At 39.0% G+C, this 14950-nt stretch overlaps 1 protein-coding gene across 3 annotated transcripts in view; it reads right to left on the bottom strand.

The window, feature by feature from the left end:
• Positions 1 to 14950, bottom strand: part of LOC127012756 (cadherin-6) — a 47868-nt gene that overhangs the window by 14371 nt on the left and 18547 nt on the right. For 2 of the 3 annotated variants that reach the window (XM_050891026.1, XM_050891027.1), the window contains exons 2-6: positions 9625 to 9919; positions 7433 to 7552; positions 5255 to 5422; positions 3536 to 3723; positions 1812 to 2065 (exon numbers count right to left, since the gene is read on the bottom strand). In XM_050891026.1, the coding sequence (XP_050746983.1) occupies positions 1812 to 2065; positions 3536 to 3723; positions 5255 to 5422; positions 7433 to 7552; positions 9625 to 9919 (1025 nt within the window). The remainder of the gene's footprint in view (positions 1 to 1811; positions 2066 to 3535; positions 3724 to 5254; positions 5423 to 7432; positions 7553 to 9624; positions 9920 to 14950) is intronic. The other variant, XM_050891028.1, reaches the window with a different exon arrangement.

Here is a 14950-nt window from a genome sequence, read left to right as displayed (position 1 = left end):
TGGTTTTCATGTTTCTTCTTGTTGTGTTTATTTCTATTACTCTAACCTCTTCCTCATTTTTCTTTTTCTTCTCCTTTCACCTTGATTGCTGCATGCTGTTAGAGTGTACAGGAGGCAAGTTTTCTGCTGCATTGCATCAATTTTGACACCTCTGCTAAATTTTGCTCAATAATTATCTGATACTTTAAAATGCAAAGTACCTATACTGTATTAAAGAACTGCCCTTTGAAAGACAGGTAAGTTTTAGCACACACATTCAATTAATAGAGAAGAGCCAGGAGGCAGTACTCAACAATGAACAGCATAATCCCTGTCCACTGTAAATCACTTATAATTAGGAGCTGGTGCTGGTGCGAAATGCAAATGGTTGTAGTTATCACCACAGGGAAGCAGAGGGAAGCAGGGAAGCACTCCCCTCACTCTCCAGTGCCATTAGATATAAAAAAGCAGGTTCATATGAAGACTGCAAGGGGCCTGGGTGTCACCCGAACCAATTTTTCATCTTCATGTTAGCATGCGATGAAGACCTGCCATAGAAGATGTTTGTTCTGTCCCTGGGCTTCACCAAAGTCAGCAAAACTTTATGTTGCTCTGTAAGTTACTATACTCTGCTAGTCCAGAACTCCGTATAATTGTTGCATGTCTTGATATAAATGAAAGCAAACCTTAATTAAAATTAGAAGGCTTAGTCTTGAACAAGAATTCCTGTGCAGGGCATTGCATGTAAACTGAAGACAAAGAGGGTTTCTGCCAGAAATGTTTTAGATTTAGTTTCTTCATCGAGGAAATTAAGACGATATTTACCCCTCTCACAAGGTGAGCTGAGAGCTTAAAACTTACCCATGCCTCATAAACATTGTAAGATATTTTGACGAAAGATAGTTGTTTGCAGAAGTGCAAAGTTTTGATGGATTGGATTTTTATTAAACCTGCATTGTTCTGTTTTGATCTTAAGACTACTATTGCATTTCCAAGGTGCCCAACCCAGAGACATGCTGAAAACTGACCTGGATTTAATATTGCTGTATTTTTCGTTTCCTCCTCTTACTGCCTTGTAAGTAGCAATGAACTTTAATTAAAGCACATGACTATTTAGAAGTTCTTTTATACTCTATCCAATATGACTTAAGTACTCCAGTACGTTTTCAAATGTACTGAAACAATGTACCTGTTAATTTACAAAAAATGAAGGCTTAGGTTTAGCTACTCCAGCCTTAACATTTCCTCCACTTCCTCTAAGACTAGTTTATTGATTCATGGCAAGTGTAATTTATGAAGACCATGAGACTGATTCTTATCTTACTAATCTTACACCGATACAAGTGAGATCAGAGTCTGTGTGTGCACATGAGCTGCTTTTAAGGCATTTCTGCTTGCAGTTTAGAGAAGGTAAATGTGACCTCTGTTAAACAGGTCTGGACAGATGGGAGAAGAAAGGGCTGCTGAATCACCCCCCTGTCATATAGCCAAGAGGATGCACCGCACCGCACTGGAAAATGTTAAAGGTGGAAGGAGAACGCTAACATCTTCTTAGTGCTCTTTTTGCAGTAAATTCTTCCATGGTAGAAATACCCACAAACATTAGTTACTGAAGAGGATAGGATGTAATTCAAGATGCAAGGGCGATGCAAACGCAATCACACATACCTAGATATGCTCAAGTGTGAGAGGTCATTTACCATCTACAATATTCCATATTTAAGCATACCTGAACAATTTCATTGTTAAAAGTGATTTTATTGTGTGCTGACATAAAAAAGCAAAATTAAAGCTGTCAAAATTTATGCACAAGCTGAAATGTCTATGCTTACTTGACAGGGTTCTTGGCAGCATCTGGATCCTGAGCAGTTACGGTTCCTATTACACTGTTTATTGGAACATCTTCTTTCACTTCCATTATGTATGCTGGTCTGCTGAACACGGGAGGTTCATCTACATCCTCCACCTGAATTCTGACTGTAGCTGAGTCCTTGAATGGCCCCAGGTAGAGGAATCGAGGGTCCACGTGAGTATTGGTAGCTTCCACTTTCAGAATATACAGGTTTTTATTTTCAAAATCCAATGCCTGGAAAGAGAAAAAAAAAAGTTTGAGAGGTCTGTGGGGATTGCCAAATGAATGGGGGGATGTTGTGGAGAGGCCTGTGCTAGATAACAGGAGGCTGAACCAGAATTAAAATGCCAGCAGAAAGGAGAAAGACAGGGCTCTATGCCACTGATGATACGGCATAGAAAAAAACCCACTTTTTCAGGGAATTCTATGCCTGGAGCTCCTAAACATCAATTCATCTTTTCTTCTCAAATAGTCTTAACTCTTCATGCCTTTTATTCTGTCATTTTTGGCATTTTGATGTTTTCTTGTTGATTCCTTGCCCCTAAGCACCACACACTAAAGGGGGGAAGATTTTCCAGGAGCTGCTTCTTTAAATATTGGCATTCCATCACTGAAATGAAACACCATGACACCTAGTGTCTGGACATCCAGGAAAACCCATCAAGGAAAACATGATTTTATGATAGGCTATGACTATATCACACTCTATTAAATAAAGTATGAAGAAGCAGCATTTAGCGACTCTTTGTTACAGTACTTAGAGAAATGTGGGGAGAGAGTAGTCACCCCGTTTTTCCATTATGTTGTAGAAGATTCACAGCTTCTGTCAGCAACAGACAGAAATGCAAACAGAGTTAGACTGATATCATAATCAGCCCCTGGAAGGCATCTCCTAAAAAACAAGTAATGACAGGTGTCGTACTGATATCAACAAGCAAGTGCATGTTCGGAAAATCTACACAATGTCTATCTAGTGATGACTGAACTTGAACTGATGGAGGGTGATATCTGTAACCTTATCAAGCTTGCCTGATAACCCACTGTAAACAATATTTCTCAAACCTTTTCTGACAGCCAGTGTGCAGCCTAGTAGATGATGTCCAGTGTGCAGCCTAGTAGATGATGTCCATTGTGATCCAGCAAGGCGCTGTGATTTTTTTTCTAAAGCAAAATCATGCTGATGGATTTATTAATTACATTTTTACAAAATGTGAGTCAAAAGAAATGTGTCTATGTACTTTAATACATTATAGCTATACAATTCAACACCTTCTGACAGTGCAAAATAGGCAATGTAATACTGATTATTTCTGTGGTCTTAACACAGCACCTTCTAGTAAGTGAGCAAGTCCTGTAAGCATCACAGGGACAAAATCACAGTTGGATGGTGGTGCCTCCTTGAGTTATTCTGTGGATATGTTCAGACTGTAGAATTTTTTCTCAGTCTTATCCCACTCCCTAGGTTATTTACTCTCTCAGGTCCTTCAAAGTACGTGCATTGGTTTAGTAAAGGAGGGTATAAGAGGAAGGACCCCAATTGCTTGTATAAAAGAAACTTTACATACGTAATGTAGAGATTCCTAATAGATAGCATTCAAATTAATAAACAACACACATTGCACCAAAAATGGAAAACAAATATGTGCTAGATAAAGTTTTGGCTGGTATTTCAGAGACTGGGATTAAGTGTGTTAGGATGTGTACCTTTTTGACAGTTATAATCCCTTCCTGTGTGTCCTTGTCTGTGGTAATTCCAAACATGTCATATCCATCCCCCTCAGTGATGCTGTATTCAATCTCTGCATTTTCATCCACGTCAGCATCGTTAGCTTTTATCCTGCCAACTGGTGACTCAGGTGGCATAGACTCAGGAGCTCTGAATTGGTATGTGCCTACAGCAGACAGAGAAGGAAATTTTGTCAGTCAGTCTCATGGTATTTCGGACACCATCTTTCAGCCCACGGTTCATGCTGGGCATGCACAGATGAGTTAGTGAGTCGCTGTGTCTTCGGGCCTTCCTGGGGCAACAGCCTTCAGCTTCTGCCTTACTTTCATGTGGATAAAAGTAACTTATGTTTCTATCCATTTTCTAGTATGAAGGATGGGCATTTTGTTTTCCTACATACATGTATCTTTAGCAACATATGTCCCTTTCTAGACATTATCAGGGTCTCTGTTGGCCATATCAAAATTGTATATGAAAAATGTCTTGAGGCCAAAAGACAAATATTAAGAACTGCCAAAGGCCAATGCAGCTTAGTAACACTAAAACTAAATCCAGCTCAAATGCCTATTAATAATGTGCTACATTGAATTTTCCTCTGAAAAAACTCTACTTGGGGAATGTTGGCATTATGAAGCTGTATCTATGGCTTTTATATTGAAGACACTTATGTCCAGAGATGTATAATTAACTCATTGGAGGCAGAATGCTATATTTTCTCTTAAGTTGCTCTAATTTAAATGGAAACGCTTTGCCCACAGCTAAGAACAGACTTTGAACTTAAATGACAAGTTGCTTCCAATAACTTTCCCAGTGACTTAACCGCCAAAGCTTGCTGATTTGTCTGATAGTATCTGCAATTATTTTCTCTAACAGCTGCTCTTGACTTTGACACACGCTGACACTGTGATACACACACATCACACACAGAGCAGTGGTTAGACAAAGCAAAAAAGAAGAAAAAGAGAGAGAAAGAAGGAAGAAAAGAAAGAAAGAGAGAAGGAAGGAAGGAGAGGGAAAGAGAAGTGGATAAAAGCTGAATCACTTTGAATCATTTATGGCCATGAATGGTCATTAATAGAAATTACTTTCTAAGAGATCTGGCTCAACTGATTCCCTTAAATATCACACAGATATCTACCAAATGATCTGAGACAGGGGAAGGAAAATAGGCAGAAATATCTGGTATATTTATGTATGTGCTTTTGTTTCTGTATGCAAAGAATATAGGAAAATCCATTGAGGCAAATGTTTCCTGGGCTTAAGTATTCATTTTGATAGAATTGCTCTTGGGATCATTTTACGTACTTAAATATGTTTCAAAACTTAAATATGTTAGATCAGAACAGATATCTTAAAATGTAGCCAACCACACGGTCTAATAGAAATAATATTGATCAAGAAATATAGATTATATCAAAGCTATTTAATGGGCAGGAAAAACAATGTTTCTGTACATTAATTCACCTCTCAGACTATCTAGTGCAACTGAAGTAAAAATATTAAAGATGTGTTTCCCAGTTATTGCAATTAACCTTAGCATGATGCTATTGCTTGCTTGTGTGTTCTCTTTTTCTTTCTTAAAGGAAATCTGATACTCAGTAAGTTCATGACAGCAGAAACAATATCTGAGGTGAAAAAAAACCAAACCAATTTTTGTCTGCTTTAATGTTAAGACATAGAACGTAAATGTTCCATACTCTGGGGGAAGCGAGGCGGATTGTCGTTTACGTCAGTCAGTGTGATGTTCACGGTGGTGGTTCCTGATAATCCGCCCATCTGGCCTCCCATGTCCTTAGCCTGGATGACCACTTGGTACTGCTCCCTGTTTTCACGGTCCATGTTTAGCAAGGCAGTTTTAATGATGCCTGAAAACACGAAAATTAAAGAGGGGGAATTCACAAGTAAGGTACTGACTTTGATGGAAATTCTTATTACACCCCCCCTCAGCCTAAAGAACAAAACAATCTCTGTGTAATAAGTAAACTTTGCCCAGTACAAATATTTACTGTTATGAGATGGCATATTAAATTACACCCTTGTCATATCATATCTCAGGCTGCTGCCTATGTGACAGACACAATATTAGTGGCATCCCTAGAAAGATGTTCTACCTATTTGTGAGCAGTGTTATTTTACATAACTATTTACCCCCTTTCAGTTCCATGCTAAAATCTCTCACTAAACTGGAAAAAGGCTCTTTGTTCATTGTAATGTGCTCCATCTTTTCTCTCCTGTTCTGTCAATATTTTTATTTTGACAAATATGGTAAAAAAAAAAAAAGCTACCTTCACCAAGACATCATTAAAGAGGCAGTACAACAACATTAAATGGGAGAAGAGAAATTAATTAAGAAAATTATGAGCATCCAAGCATGCCCAAGTATATGTATTTTTATTTATACATTGATTGAAATGATTTTGCCAGTCACTTCCTTCTTCAAAGGCACAAATATCAGTTATGAGGCCAACTCCTATTGAAATTCAGTCATTCAGATTTGCCATGAAGTAAAATGTTTGCATTCTCACTGGGTCTTTTAACGCTAAGAACTGACTCCTTTGTAGGCAAAAGGGGTGAAATTCAAGTACTGAAATCCATGGCAAAATTCACAGCAGCTTTGACAGAGACTTATTTCAGTCTAGGAGTTTTGCAATTGATTTCCATGGCAGGAAGATCAAGCCTGTGGTTTACCTTGCTTCCCCTCTGTGCCCCATACAACCCTCTGCTAAAAGATTATTACTGGTGAACTCCCAGCTACATTATAACTCTCAATAGAAGAGCACATAGTGTACTGTCCAAGTCAGAATGAGTGCATTAGTGCAAAAATCCTTGTTTGTATGATCTAATACCTTATGCTTGAAGGGAAGCTCCCCTTGATCTTGGCTCTCCCTCTTTTCAGAATTATGTATATTTTTCACCTCAGGTTTTTCTTTGAGACATCTAATCTCTCCCTCCTTTTCCCTGCCTGAGTCTCTAAGATTTACTTAAGAAACAATGCTAAAACCTGACTAATTGTCTGGGATAATCCATTCCTTTCCTGTAAGGATGTTGAGAAGAACCGATTTCTCTAGCTTCCAGCAACCTATCACAGTGAATGTTCCCATTTAAGGAGTTTCTTGAGATCCTTTGTTTCTTGTTGGAGAATTTTATTATAAATCTTGGGAAGAGACTATCTATGTAGTCAGATAGTCAATGGTACAGAAGATTCTATGTTTTACATGCACAGGTTCCAAAGCTGTCTGTTATTCAGACCATAAAAAATTCCAGTCACTGCGTATAATTTAAACATCTTCCAAAAACAGAACTCAGAAGTTTGGGATTCTATTTGTGATCTTCTAGTGTAGCGCAACAGCCAATTTTACCTCTTCTATCATTATTCTTAATTAAGATTTCTTTCATAAAATTAGCATTAAAGTGATATGTTGCAGATGTACAGAAATTATAATTACTTTAAACAAGTTTTGAAGAAGCAGAAGGAGAAAAAAAACCCACCTGAACAAACCCTCAGTCTTAATTTAGCCATTATGAAGATCTATGAGGATTAAGCACTTTTTTCCACCCACCTGTTTCTCATTTTTGTCTAAAAGCCAACCTATTTGGTTTAATTTAAGCATCCACGGCAGTCTCTGTACCCACTGCTTGTTAAAAACGATTGAAAACTGGTTCACATCCAGTATTAATTGTATTTATTAGACTTTGCTGGTAAGATTAAAATCATGTAGGTGTCATGTTTACAGATGTATCGCTCTATTAAGTTTGTCAGATTTTGCACTAAGATGTAATCTCTTTGAAGTTTTTGTCTAATATGTCCTAGCTTGGCTTAGCACGTCATTTGAATTACAGACCCTGTCATAGAATGACAGATAAGGTCCCCTGACCTGTCTCAGATTCAACGGAGAAATATGGTTGTCCCTGGAGAATGCTGTAGACAACTTTAGCACTGTTCCCATATGTAGGATCATCGGCATCAGTTGCGGTGACTTGCACGACAAAGGTACCTGCAATGATAAATTAAAGAAAATAAAAATCCACAGGTTTTTTTCATGGCCTAGTGTCATGGTTTAACCCCAGTCAGCAACTAAGCACCACGCAGCCACTTCCCCCTCTCCTCTCCCAGTGGGGTGGGGAGGAGGAAAAAAAAAAGGTAAAACTCATGGGTTGAGATAAGAACAGTTTAATAACTAAAGTAAAATAAAATATAATACTAACTAAGAATAATAATAACAATATAATAATAATAATTGTAATGAAAAGGAATATAACAAAAAAAAAAAGGAATAACACCCAAGAAAAGACAAGTGATGCACAATGCAATTGCTCACCAGCCGCTGACTGATGCCAGAGCCGTGATCTGCCCCTCCCGGCCAACTGCCCCCTGTTCATATACTGGGCATGACATTCTATGGTATGGAATACCCCTTTGGCTAGTTCGGGTCAGCTGCCCTGGCCATGCTCCCTCCCAGCTTCTTGCACACCTGCTTGCTGGCAGAGCATGGGAAACTGAAAAATCCTAAGATAAGCGCTACGTAGCAACAACTAAAACATCAGCATGTTGTCAACATTATTCTCCCACTAAATCCAAAACACAGCACTGTACCAGCTACTAAGAAGAAAATTAACTCTATCCCAGCCGAAACCAGGACACCAAGACAGTTTATGATGTAGAAAAAGCATAGTTAATGTTCACGTCAAACTTACGGCAAAAAGTTAGAGATATTCTTACTTTGTAGAAGTTTCTCTGTTCATAAAGGGCATAGATACAAAACCAAATTATAGTACACAGCTGTTGATTGGATATGTAGATCCTTCATCATATGTCTTATGAAGAAACCAGAAACGCACCCTTCCCCAGATAGAGAAGGCATTCAGAATTTGTATCTAGGTCAAGAATATACTTTTGCAAATTTACTCATGCTTGTAAAGTGTTTGACACAGGAATGTAAATCTGTTTTTTCTCGTGTCTTCTAGAGAAAGAAATGGTGTTGAATCCTAGGCAAAGTGTTAACAAACATAAAAAATGAGCTTAAGTTTTGGCATTTAAAACAGATTTGTGAATAAAGTATTCACTTCACATATTAAAATGTGAATATTAGGTTCTCTCTTCACCAGATGAGGTTTCATCCATGTGACAAGTCCCATGAATGAGAGGAGAAAGTATGCCCCAAAGTCTTTATTTTCATATTGCTTGAGCTTTATTTTAATCTCGTTCTTGATTATGATTAATTAATGCTTCTCTCCCTGTATACTATTTCAGATTAGAAATGTGCTTCTTGCAGTTCAACCATCCATCGCTCTCTGACAAAGAAATCAAAACGACCTTCCTAAGAATCAGAGACAAAGAATCAAAACCTGTCAACTTCTCTGGAAAAGATCCAATCTTAAAATCATATTTCAAGGAAGTTATTTTGTTTTCTTTTATTGATTGATTCTTACAGCTTGATACGTTTTAAATCAATAGAAAGATTTCAATGGACTTCAGTGGACTTTGGAGCTCTCTTCTTTTGCATGAAAAGAGCAACAAAGGTCATAGGAAGTTAATGGCATATCTCAGAATCAGTGATGAGTTGACTCAGGTGACAGTTTTCTCTCCTGAAGTGTGTACAACCACTTCTGCACCTGCCCTTTTCCATTTTTTTTACCTTCCTGAACTAAAGAAGGGTTGCTGAACAGATCTAGGGGTGGTATGGTCACACTTAGGTGACCATGGATTACCATATTATTACACTGCTACTAAATCATGTTAACAAAGCATATTAAACTCTTTACAGGTGTCATGTAACACAGCTTAGCTCTGCTCACTTTCACTGTGAGCTAAACTAAATTGTATTCACTTGCATTTTTTGTGGTACAACAGAGGGAGTGGATTTCACTCAGCTGACACCTCTGATTCCAGCAAACTGTTGTCACTATTTTTCTGGATTCAGATTTTTTTTTTAATGGCCGAGGTGCTTTTACTCCAGATTCAAAGAGCGGATGTCTGTATTCAGTGCCTGTAAACTTTGGGCCCTTCATTAACTCCACAGAAAGAACCCAGACTAGACACTGAAATCAATTATTAGTTAACACCTACCAACATCTGACATTTCAGGAATGCTGGCATTGTAAACGTCCTTTGTAAACATTGGCTCATTGTCATTGATATCATGGATCTTAATGATGAACTCAGATTCTGGTTCCACTGGTCTTCCAGTCCTTCTGTTTATAGCCTGGGCACGGAGTATGTATACAGGCTTTTCTTCTCTGTCTAGTCTCTTTGTGGCCTGGATGTCACCAGTGTTTTCATTGATAATGAAGAGGTCTCCTGCTCCATCTCCAGAAAGGATGTACTTAAGTGATCCATCTCCTTTATCCTGGTCTGAATGCAGCTGGTGGTGAAATGGGAATAAAAAAAAGAGAGGAAAATAAATAATTGGGACACAATTCTAGATACTTTAACTAATACCATGATACATGCTTTACTATTATTAACACCGAGCAAAAAGGCTGTACACTGCTTTTGGGAAATGAGATGATACCACAGTAGAAGCAGTGACTTGATAGAGTTGTGTCTTGATGTCGGAATTGAAATCGTCTGCAGTATTATAAGAAATTGCCTGAGGAAAACCATGAACTGAAGCTGCAGATCACTTTCCCAAGCTAAGCATACATCAATCAGATCTAAATGCTCGTGGCTTAGGTGGAATCCTAGGAATATGTAGGACAGTGAGATCCTACAGTGGAAAAACATTGGATTCAGGAATTGCAGTAAGCAAAGAATTAAAAAGTGACCAGGCCAGCCACTTCTTGAGTTTAAATTCTGGGTGCTCTGCTCTTACGCCCTGTGGACATTATGTAATATACTACACAATACACAACATAACAGCATACTAAATACATACATGAATAGCAGATAAATACATTCATTCACAGATACGGCAAACTAAGAGCAGAGGCAGGCAGGCATACTACACCATTACAGCACTGGCAACGAAGAGATCAGTTGCCTTATCCAAAGGGACATGGACCAAGCTGAAACATGGTGGGGGCAGGGGGAAATAAGGGAATGATGGTAACTAGCACACAACGCATGAGCTGCCCAAACCATCATCTTTTTTTCCCAGGAAATTTCCATGTCTCTTGAAATGCTGCTTAGCACACACACAAGGTATGACCAATTAAATCATATTCTCATGGCTGTTCCTTTGACAAAGGCTTATTTATCCCCCCGGCCTTAAAATCAAGGCTAATCAACTACAATTTATTTTGTTGTTACATTAGAGAAAATAAAAATTTTAAAAATAAAACATTAAAATAGCTTCCAAAGTCAGGGCATAGGTGATGAAATTCATGGGAAAAAAATGAATCTATTAGGTAGCAGATTCCTGGAAACTGTTGATTTCATAGAAAATACATGTTTATGAGTCAGGACAGCTGGACTTTCTCAGCCAGCTCTTTGCTTCTCTTTTCCTGCATACAAGTTAGAAAAAAAATACCTAGTTGACTATGTGGCAAAGTACTTAGCATTGCTGGATGGCATGCTTTGTAGAAGAGAAAGATTTGTAGGTTGAAAGAATATAAAAAATCTTTGCATAGACTTTACCAATGCCTGGCTATGCCCCTACCATGCTGGAAGGGCAGCCTCCAGCATGACCATATGGTCAATATTTTGGGCTTCCTCCAACTTTCTGCCCAGATCAGTGCTATGCCGGCAGCCTACTGACAACCTACTTGGTGGCACAGTGCTCCACAACGTGTGCTTATGCCTATGGTCCCTACAGAAAGTATGTTCCATGCTACAAGTCTGCATTTAAGGGCAAAACTCTTTCTCACCACACATACCAAAAGTGTCCAATAATACAAAATATCAGAACTGTAGCATGGTTAGTCGTTACCAGATATGCTGAGGCATTCGTCTTAATTTTCTCCTTCAGGGAGAAAATGGGCATTCTATGTAATTTTGCACAGAGCCCTTTCTCTTGATAATAAGAATACCAATAAGTAGCTTGTATGCAGCATTTTTCATAAGCAGATTTCAAAACCCTGCACATAAGCAGTCAATACCATTTGCTCTGTTTTTTGGATAACAAAGCATAGAAACTTGAAGTTTCTCGGAGGACTAGTCTTGGAACCTGGAATAGAGTTCAGGTCTCCTGAGTCCCATTCAGTTGGCCAATACATTCAGCCATAGGGCCTAGACGAATTATATGATTTACTAGATAGAACCTCAGCCTCTGACGAATATGTTAGACCTGCTTGTTAAAAAGTCAGACTAGAAGTCTACTGCGGGAAGTAATTTCAATAGGATATTTGAGTATCATTTTCCTCAAAGGCAACCTGCAACAGAAAAGGCATGAAAAGAATTTTGTCTTTAAAACTGTGTATTTTTTATGATTGTTTCACATCAAAAATTCAATTTTTGTTTGCCTTGAAAGCCTCTTTAACTTTGTCTGTATCATATGGGGACAAAAACAGCCCTCAGTAACAATCTATCATTAATTCATATGAATCATGGAATAGTGCTGTTGTGAGACTTGTTATAGGCTGAACTCCCAAACTCATTTTTATCATCATTTTAATTAAACCTGGTTTCAATGAACAAGGTAGCAAAAAAGGTCAAGCTAGAAAAGGTGTTGGAACCACTGGGAATTGTCTTCCATAATACTCTTTACCTAGCCCAGACCACCTAAAGAGCTAAAAATGGAAACTTGTGTGATTTTTTCAAGTCCATAGTTTATGAAATTTCCTCCACAATTAATCCACCTGTGTAAGGTCAACTGTGACTTTGGATATCAAAACAAAGTATATCTCAGTGTAATGACTCATCAGTATTGAGAATGAGGTGATCATCAAAGGTTCAATCTCTAGCCCTTCAGCAAAAGCACTAACTTTTGAAAATAAACATTCCCTAGGCCTATATCACAACATCAGCATCAACTGCTTAATAGCTGGGCCAGAATAGTTTGGATTTTGTTCCCTTCTTTTCAGAAAAAAATTTGGTTTTATATATTAGACAAAACAAGCAGATCTCTAGAAAAGTTTCTCATAGATGATAAATTTGTAACATTCACTTGTGAGGAAAATATCTGAAAAAATGATTTATTATTTTAGATTACTTTATCTGTCCTTGACCGTTTGCTTGGTAGAAAAGTTTTAGTCAGGCAAAGACTATCATCTGTTTTATTTTTTCTTAAGTGTCAGCTTATCTTGGAAGCAATATTTTGTCTGTGTGACCTATACAAAGGGGGAAATTGCTACTGTAACCAGGTTAAAAAAAATAAATTGGGAATAAAATTAAAGGAGAAATAAATGGTGCAAGTTGAGGCCAAAAGAAGGGCTTGGAGGTGAAATGCACTTAAAAATACAGTTGATGGTTTTGTATATAAAACTTAACACCATTGTTAGGTTATGAGGATGAAATGAGTAGTAATAACAACCCCCTCCTTTCCTTTTAAGTTGAAGTTATTTTTCACTACCTAGACATCTCATTGCAAAGGCAGTTTGCTGTGGTGAGATACGTGTATAAATTAAACTGCAGATGCTTTTAGCAGGACAGATCCTAGCCAATACAAGATATTATAGCTTCACTCTGTGTGCTAACCTGTGTTGCAAAAGTGTCCATTATCCTCTGCATAAAGTTGATCATGGGGCGGATAAATGGACCATGGCAGATAGTCATGGGATAGAATAAAATGTCTTAGGACATAGTGCTCGTGTCAGCTGGGCTGTATCATATTACTGTTCCTCAATACAAAGTTACTTCAGCCACAGGTTTTTAGGGCTCCACTTAAAGGTAGATTTTTTTATTTCCTTAGGAGCTCAGTGTTACTCAACAGCATTCATTTCAATTGGTGATTGAACTGAACAATACCTCAAAGGTAAGCAAAATTGTGGAGAAGTAAGTCTATGCAATAAAAAGTAAATGCATCAGCAATTGCACTGTATTAATATTATAGTAAATTGATTCATTCAGAATCTAATCAGGACACTTTTGTGAAATCGTCCATCGATCACCGGCTAAGGCTGAGCATGAATGACAAATTAAAGATTTTACTATGCCCTAGGCATACTTTTACTCATTTTACTTTAATACCACTGTTAAGGGAACCATCTGGTTCGCTTTTAATGACTTACAGTCAGATAAAAACTGTCTAGCCCTTGTCTTTCTTCTTTGCCCCCCGCCCCACCCCAAATGTCCTGGCCCAAATCATTCAAATACGGCTGCCTTGAAAACAAGGAAGGCTTCATGTCTCCAGGAAGAGGCGTTTAAAGTGCATGCGGGACTGCAGCATTAGCTGCCTGTATTTGACATTCTGCCTGTTGTCACATTCATAATTACTTTAAAAGGATAGGTTTTTTTTCAAAGTAGCCACAATCTGGAGTCATATCCTTCCCTGCAGCGCTGCTGGCAGAGTCCTCTGAAAGCGCCAAGGGCAGTGGCAATGGGGTGTCCTCAGCACGACGAAAAGGAAAAGGCAAGTGAAAGCTGTGCTCAAAGTATTTGTACCGTGAGCTTTTTTTTTTTTCCCCCTGAGTGAATATATTTACAGCATTTGTGTTCATCTCCAATAGATGGTATTGCTTCACTTTAAAACAACACTCCAGGAAATTTTTAACAGGGTTTTAAAAATGGAGTTGGACCCATGCTACACAAATAGGAATTACTTCAGCAAAGTATGTGGGAAGAATTTAAGGGCATCTTTCATGTGCTTTTGCAATAAGACTATAAACTGAAATGGCATGAAAACAGCAGATCCAATTGGCATTAAGTTGTACAATTCATTATTGCCCACCTCTGGTATTATAAAGTCATGAGCTATGCTCCAAAATGTCGGCAGCACTTAGAAAAGAAGCAGTGTTAGTGTGTTTGAACAGAGGTGAGGGATGGCAGCTCCCCGGGTGGGTCAGGGCAGGACCTGGCAGCCGGTGCCCATCCCACCCCCAGCCAGGAGCAGGGCAGCCCGGGGCACTGGGGCAGCCCCGGGCATCGGGCATCTCCCTGAGGACAGGGATGGGCCAAGGCCAGGACAGGATGTGGGCCCGTGGGTGGGCCTGGCTCAGCAGGGCCCATGGCCGGGCAGGGCAGGGCAGGGCTGTGGGGAGCTGGAGACCGGCCCTGCTGCGGCATCACTGGGGCAAGGGCTGATGGCCCCGGGGGCTGACATGGGGTCCTGGGCTGTGGGCAGGTGGGGGGAGCCCTGGGCCTGGGCAGGGACAGTCAGGGCTGGCGGTGCCTCAGGGCTCTTTTCTAACCATGCTACATTCATCTTGATATGAAACTGTATGAAACAGCAGTACCAAAACCGTATAATGAAAGTGAGATCCTGTATATTTTAATAGGTTAAGGCTAAGCACTGACTTTTTTTTGTGTTTAAATGGAATACATTAGAGAGAAGCGGCTTTCTAGCATGCATATTTGT

Source organism: Gymnogyps californianus, chromosome 2 (genome assembly GCF_018139145.2).
Source record: "Gymnogyps californianus isolate 813 chromosome 2, ASM1813914v2, whole genome shotgun sequence".
In the NCBI taxonomy this organism is placed as follows: domain Eukaryota; kingdom Metazoa; phylum Chordata; class Aves; order Accipitriformes; family Cathartidae; genus Gymnogyps; species Gymnogyps californianus.
The sequence above is the reverse complement of the archived record's forward strand: the minus strand, read 5'-3'. Positions and strand labels throughout refer to the sequence as shown.